The 6933-nt window shown below is 38.6% G+C and overlaps 3 protein-coding genes across 3 annotated transcripts; 1 reads left to right on the top strand and 2 right to left on the bottom strand.

Moving 5' to 3' along the window:
- LOC104706016 lies at positions 58-742 on the top strand. The gene has a single exon (XM_010422135.2). It carries the CDS (start codon positions 98-100, stop codon positions 506-508), a length of 411 nt encoding a protein of 136 aa, XP_010420437.1. The 5' UTR covers positions 58-97; the 3' UTR covers positions 509-742.
- On the bottom strand, positions 706-3762 carry LOC104706015 (autophagy protein 5-like). Its single transcript, XM_010422134.2, has 8 exons — positions 3581-3762; positions 3179-3303; positions 3037-3103; positions 2573-2662; positions 2074-2161; positions 1779-1922; positions 1356-1487; positions 706-1161 (listed from the first exon to the last, which is right to left on the bottom strand). Exons 1-8 carry the CDS (start codon positions 3683-3685, stop codon positions 893-895), a joined length of 1020 nt encoding a protein of 339 aa, XP_010420436.1. The 5' UTR covers positions 3686-3762; the 3' UTR covers positions 706-892.
- Positions 4059-6845, bottom strand: LOC104706019 (protein REVEILLE 1-like). The gene is made up of 7 exons (XM_010422139.2): positions 6533-6845; positions 6275-6330; positions 5779-5880; positions 5582-5693; positions 5423-5484; positions 4960-5274; positions 4059-4843 (listed from the first exon to the last, which is right to left on the bottom strand). The coding sequence occupies exons 2-7, from the start codon at positions 6305-6307 to the stop codon at positions 4289-4291; spliced, it is 1179 nt and encodes a 392-aa protein (XP_010420441.1). The 5' UTR covers positions 6308-6330; positions 6533-6845; the 3' UTR covers positions 4059-4288.

Here is a 6933-nt window from a genome sequence, read left to right on the forward strand (position 1 = left end):
TATAAGAAATCAATTCTGACAGACAACGGAAATAGAATAAAAGAGAGGACCAAAAAAAAAAAAAAAACCTTAAATATTTTTGATCTGTGCGTAGCATATGGTTGTTGAGTCTCTTCATCATCATCTCCATCCTCGAATCTCGATCGCCACAACACCGGTTTCTAGCCTTCACGATGTGCCTTTGAGCATGAGATTTGGATTGACGCGACATCTCCTCCCTTTGAAACGATCTTTCCCCAATTGTTCAATCACTTCCCGATCGCCGGTGACCATGGCGACCACCGAGAGCGACAATCTTGTGAAAACTTCGACGGAAGAGACTGATAAGAAGAATAAGGATGATAACAAGAAGAAGGAGGAGGAGGAGGTTTCGGTTCCTCCACCGCCGGAGAAACCAGAGCCTGGCGATTGTTGCGGTAGCGGCTGCGTACGATGCGTTTGGGATGTCTATTACGAAGAGCTCGAAGATTACAACAACACGCTTTCTGGACTTTCTAAATCCAATTGAGTGAAAAATTGCTTCTGAGTTTTTTCTCGCATTGTTTTGTTACTGGAAAACCAAAATTAAACAATGGTTTGTCTATGTCCATCTGTCTCAGTGATTTTGGATATCTCCCTATGAACTTGAGCTCATGCTTTTCTTACTTGTGAATAGAAGAAATCAGACTTGCCCAGAGAGACAAATCGTCTATTTAACAAATGTAAAAGCAGAACCAACGAAGTCAATCAAATATTTCTAATCTTTCTACCTTTTTTTTCTTTCTTTCTGTATTCTGAGTTCTGCTTCCATCAGAAAGTAGATGTATATAAACAAATCATTGATTCTTTTGGCTTTTGCAAGACCGAACGAGAAAACAAGTTTTTGATCAATTCACCGAGAACCTCCTTACTTTCACCTTTGAGGAGCTTTCACAAGAACAGAGATATGGAGATAGAATTCTGGGTTCATCAAGTTATTTACCACCCACGAAAACGGTATCTCTAGTTTCATTTCTATCCCTTGGATCCTTGCCAATTTGATTTCACCCATCTCCCGCAGCAACCCATCTGCTTCTTCTGTATCGTCATCCTTGCTTCTTTCTTCTCCACTCGTTTGAGCTTTGTCTCCAATAAACTCTGGGAGGAGACTTTCAATGGCATTGCGTAAGGTAAAGCATTTCCCTGTTAAACGGTGGAACAAACCAGTAAGTATCGCACAAAGGAGAGACTTAAAGTTTCAGTTGGATACACTCTGCATGGAAGCTATTGACTGAAACTTTGGTCGATAGCATAATAACAGCTATATACAAGAGAAGCCAATCTCTTTACGATGAAGATAATATGACGAATGTGGATCTTTAAGGTGATTATCTGACCTTCTTCTCTGAGGAATTCAAAAGGGCGATTTAGGTAGGAGATGTCATCCCATGTATCGATCTCAGGTACATCTTCAAGATTCTCGAAATCTTGATTTATACTCCGAACATACAACCGAACAGGAACTCTTGCTGAGATAAAAGATTATTGAGAATCAGGAAAAAGGTGGTTGCACAAGAACATTGCGGACACTATTACTTTGTATCATGTTAGCCAACATTGAAATAGATGCACCAATTTATGAGTCACTATTATTTTTCAGTTAAGTTGTTGCTGTTTAGAGGATTAATCAGAAGACCGAAAACTACTATTGACTGTTTCTAACTAGGATAAATATGGCACTCCCAATTGAAACCACTTTTCCAAATATGAGAAAATTAACTAAGGTGTAACTTCCTCAGCTGAGTATATAGTTGGCAAACCTGTCTTAACTTGTCCAGCAACATCCATCTCGGTCGCACCTTGTCGAGATTGTGGAGATGACAAGCTTGCTTTTCTTGAAAAATCATCTTCGATAGTTGCCATTTTAAGCTTGGGTGATAATTTTGTGTAGGCATCAAGATCACCTGCCAAACCATTGGTTTTCAGACTCTATACTACGATTGATGTAAATAGTGGCATCGAAAATGCTGAACGCAAAAGTAGTGTGTAACAAAAATGATAATGGATTTGTGACTGCTAGTATTGTATATGTCTAACATCATCGACCACTCGTACCATTCATGACAGAGGTCCATAGATCCTCTTGATCACTCTGAGACATATTCATAACATTCTTGCAATTTCCATTGATGATATACTGTGCCTGCATGATAAGTGGATAATTTCAACATGTCAAAACTGCTTATCATTTACCGTTTGGTTATGGGCTATGGCTAAAACATTAGGTAACGAAAAACCACTTGCAGCATACTTAACAAACTAGTAACAAAATTATTTGCGGTCATTACCACCTATACCAACACAGTCTATATGAGATTTTATAACCCTCTGAACTTATCATAGACATATTGCATGGCTGTAAACGTCTAGGTGTTGTCCAAAGTTGACAGTACATCATCAAGATGTGGAAGAAAATCACATACTTATAGCAAAACAAATAACTCACTGCTTTACGATGAGAAATCCCATGAAACAGTGTAGAGAGTCCATATGTAATTAACGTTTCAGTTAAGATGAGAAGAAAGCCATAAATTTTCAAGAAATCTTCACTAACCTCTTTTAAAGAATTAACAAAGTTCCATTTTACAAAATCTTCTCCTTCACAGGGTATCAGTATGTTGCTAGGATATCCTCTAAAGTGTATCTGCAAACAAAAAACTCTGATAAGCTCAAGAACTGCAAAGGCAAAAGAGAGTAAAGTTTGTGCATCTTGCTAGTCAAGAGAGATTAATGAAAGATTCCACTAACAACATACTGTGACTGTTATGCTCATACTGGTGCCCCAAAAAATGGGCTTTACTTGTAGTAAAAAAAAAAAACTAAAATTTGTGCCTTTCTGTGGTTAAGTAAATGGAGATGCAGACTAAGAGAATGACAATGTGGATCACCAATTTTTTTCCTCCTACGTTTAGATTACAAGAATAGTCTGCCCTCAAGCTTATGCTTAACACAATACACTACGCCCATCTCTCAAACATAAGCTAATGAATTTGAGAGGAAAGAAAAAAAGAAAATCACCGTGAGATTCCAAGGTCGTTCTGGTTCTGCGCATAGGAGATCGAATAGAACGCCTGTTGGTATATACCTGCAAACCAAAAGAAGAAAATTCTCACACTCTCACATAATTCACAGTTATAAAGAGAGATGAACAGTGACGTACCATTTCAAAGGAACTCCTTTGTAATCGAACCAGATTGAATCTTCACCAGGAGGAAGTGAATCCTTGAAATAAGGCTTTATATGAGGAATCAACAGAGGCAAATATCCTATTCTTGGTGCTAACACCTGATCAAAATGCGATCGCGAGAAAACAAACAAACAAACAAAGAAACTCATAAGCACGCGATTGCAGTTATACACGATTCAACTGCTCGTTTCAAGCACAGAGTAACAATTTGATTATCGGAATCGGATTTTGATTTAATACGAAAAGAAAAGAAAAGCCCTAAAACCCAGAATTCAATCATGATCCAAACACAAGAGATATGCACCATCGATTTTGAAAACCAGACCATCAAAAAAAAAAAAAAAAAAAAAAAAANGGAGAAGAGTGAGTGATTACAAGAGCAGGAGGAGGAGCAGGGTGAGAAGCAACGTCGGATTTGTGGAGATGAATCTGCAGAGGAATTGCTCCTTCCCATACATACTTGACCGCTTCATTCGCCATTTCTCTTTCTCTTCCTTCCTCCGCCTTCCCCGTCACAGCAGCACCCTCCACGCTTTCAAGTTTGAAGAATCAAAACGACGCTGTTTCTTGTGACGTCCTCTTTATGTAATGTGCATAGTGTGTCAACCGGTCTGATTTGGTTTTGGTAAGTTGGTTTAATAAATGTTGGTCAAATTTCGGGTTTAGAGTTGGTTTCTTGATTGGTTCGATAATTTGCTTGAACACACCAGTAACTCTTAAACTAACACTACTGTTGTTTTCTATTTCTTTCAGATTCTGGTTACCACCACCTCACCAGTTTCATCTTTGCCTTCATCTGGAAGCAAACTCTTCACCAAACCAATTAAATACCCTAATCTAATCGGAGATACTGTAAGAGAAACCATCTCGTAATCGTTTAACCATATGGAAAAAAAATTGTACAAAGAGAGTTTTACAGTTACAAATTTTGCTGAAGTTTTAGCCTAAAGAACAACAAACATCTCGAACAAAACAATGAAAACGACAACAACAACAACAAAAGGCTTTGGTGAACATTTTAGAAAGGTTGAATGAATATATTAAGTTTAATGTCTCTTCTTTTCGGGTACCTTAGAAAATGTGTTATAAGTGGAGATGAATCTCTTCTTCTTCTTGTTCCTCTTCTTCTATCATCATCTTTCTCTTCTTGTACGGACCAAATCCTCTTGCATTTGACTCTGAGTTTGTTCTTCTCAGCTCAGAAAATGCTGACCTCTCGCTAGGTTTAAACTCCCATTGACATACCATTGTTTCGGGTTCTGAGGTCTTGTCCGTGTGTCCTGTATCATCCACCGAACCAGAGTTTGATCCAGTCGATGATCCTTCGTTTTGGACAGCCTTTCCTGAATCTAAACATCTATTTTCCACATCTTCTTGCTTAAGAGGTACTTGTATCCAGCAGCTCAAGAGCTCTTCTTGTCCGTTTTTTATTATCGGTAATGTTTTGGATGGTGAGAGTTTCCGTGGTAATGGCTGTATTGGGGATTTACAATAAGTTGAAGTTGTCAGAGTAGAGGATATCCCTGAATCAGATACCACAACTGTCTTCCCAAAGAGTTTAATAAGGCTTTGTTTCGTTGGTTCCTTGACTGAGCTCTCTTTGTGTAAGAGTCTCTCTCTAGGAAACAACTCCAGCTTCTGTCAAATTGATCAAACCAAGGAAGGATATTAAGAATTAGGCATCTAAGAGTGGGTATCGTTGTTAATTCGAGTGAGTATAAATTTGCACGTGGGTTTTCGTTTTTGTCAAGTACCAGAGTCTCATGCTCTTCAGGTGCATTTGCAGTAGTTGTAAGAGCAGCTGGTGGTGATGCAGAAGAAACTGGTGACAAGCTTTGATTTGGTGAACTTGAATCAAGGGAACACAAGGCTTCTGATCCAACAGTAGACAACACTGAGGTTGGAGATCGGTTGTCTTGTTCTGACGGAGAAACTGGTCTACTTGTTCCATCTGCTTCGTTCCCAAACTTACGTGGGTAAGGATGCGCTGGTTTCCTCTTGGGACGAGGAGGTGGTATCACAATTGGCTCCACTGAGCTCCCATCACCTCCAGTTGCTTCTCGAGCAACCTGCGTGAATACACCAGAACACAGCAGAGTCAGAACACAAACAAATAATCACTTGTTAAAGCAGTACTTAGGTTTGCTATTGAGGTTATACCAACACTTTTTATGAACAAGGGTAAAAGATACTATATAAGCAAATAAGTGTATAAACCTTAGAGAAAAACTTCTGAGCATGGCTTCGAATCTGAACTGCAGTCTTTGTGCCCACATGTTCTGTTTAGTGAAACGAACATATATTTGAGGGTTCAGGTTCTTGTATAGGTCATAAGACACAGTAGCAAGTGATATATAAGTAAATCGTTTATTTTACCTTCAATTCGTCTCCATGCTCGCCCGTATAATTTCAAGGCTTCAACAAACTTCTTGTGTTCTTCATCTGTCCACCTCTCTCTTTCTTTTGTTATCGTATATGGTTTCCGTATCTAAACATGAAAAGATGAATTGAGCCAAAGATGTTCACTTTTTACATAACACAATATTTGACAGTTGATGTTAAAAAGAACAAACCTTGGGAGCATAGTCATTTCCGCCAAAACTTTTGTCATTGAACTGTATCCGCTTGTCTGCAGTTTCCTCCTCAACTCTATTCCTCAAAGGAGCTTTGGCAACCTGAAACCATCACAAAGCAAAAGGACTTTAGGAGACATATCTTCTCACAACATAAACGCAATTTATGTCTTTTTAAAACAAAGTGGCATTGGATCATTTACTTTCTTATTCAGTTTCTCAATGTACATTCTCTAATCCACAAAATCCCAAAAACGTCAACTGTATTTACAGATCCTAATTCAGTTAAAACAAATTGGCTTTGTTTCTTAACAACCCAACCCTGCAAGTTCTCAAACACAGTCGATTACATCTTTTAAGAGTCTGCAAATGAAATATACACCGAACAGGCTAAACTCAAATTAGAAGCTTTCTTCAGATGTTCTAAACTCTTAGATTCATTACCTAAACTAGAGAACATTTGGAAAATTCAGCAAAAAGATATATAAGAACAGACCTGAACATTCGCAGTCAACGGAGACGACGCCATAGCTTCTCGGATTAAGATCTCGCCTGAGGGGAAACAAAAACTCAAAAAGGTATGGATCGCAGAAAAGGTAAACGAATCTGTAGTTCAAAATCAGCTTAATTTCCTCTGTTCTCCGTCAGTTTCAATAGATCCCATAAAAATTAATAAGATTAATCTCAGCTCCCAGATTACACAACGACAAAACTTGATTAGCTTCTGAAACCAGAACCAATCTAAAGCTTTCACCTTTGGGGAAAGAAAAATCTTTAGTGAAACGGAGATTTGTTGGGTTCGGTAAAAGGAAAACAGAACAACTCTCTGGGGCAGAGAAAGAGAAGAAGAAGCTCGGAAATGGAACTCTCAGAGATTCTCTAAAGCTCACCGGAGTTGACAAATTAAAAGAAGAAGAATTTCGACGGTTCTGATTAGCCGGAAGAACAAAAGCAGAGAGAAAGAGAGAAAGAAGAAGAAGAAGGTGGAGCTTTGGGGGGGGCTGGTGGGTCTGTGTGGGAGGAGGGAAGAAGAAGAAGAAGAAAGGAAGAAGGGTGAGAAAATAGGAAGACAAAAAGGGGAGAGGGGATGCCACGTCAGCTTCTGGTATGTGCGCTTTTTTCATTTCTTTTTAAAAAAAAAAAAAAAAAAAAAAA

This window comes from Camelina sativa, chromosome 8 (assembly GCF_000633955.1).
Source record: "Camelina sativa cultivar DH55 chromosome 8, Cs, whole genome shotgun sequence".
Taxonomy (NCBI): domain Eukaryota; kingdom Viridiplantae; phylum Streptophyta; class Magnoliopsida; order Brassicales; family Brassicaceae; genus Camelina; species Camelina sativa.

Coding starts and splice junctions, on each gene's coding strand:
- LOC104706016 (XM_010422135.2), top strand. CDS start 98: ATGGTTGTTGAGTCTCTTCATCATCATCTCCATCCTCGAATCTCGATC.
- LOC104706015 (XM_010422134.2), bottom strand. CDS start 3,685: ATGGCGAATGAAGCGGTCAAGTATGTATGGGAAGGAGCAATTCCTCTG. Junction 2,663..3,036: donor AACGACCTTGGAATCTCACG/GTGATTTTCTTT, acceptor TTTTGTTTGCAG/ATACACTTTAGAGGATATCC. Junction 1,162..1,355: donor TGAATTCCTCAGAGAAGAAG/GTCAGATAATCA, acceptor ACCGTTTAACAG/GGAAATGCTTTACCTTACGC.
- LOC104706019 (XM_010422139.2), bottom strand. CDS start 6,307: ATGGCGTCGTCTCCGTTGACTGCGAATGTTCAG. Junction 5,694..5,778: donor GAAATGACTATGCTCCCAAG/GTTTGTTCTTTT, acceptor TTTCATGTTTAG/ATACGGAAACCATATACGAT. Junction 4,844..4,959: donor CTGAAGAGCATGAGACTCTG/GTACTTGACAAA, acceptor TCAATTTGACAG/AAGCTGGAGTTGTTTCCTAG.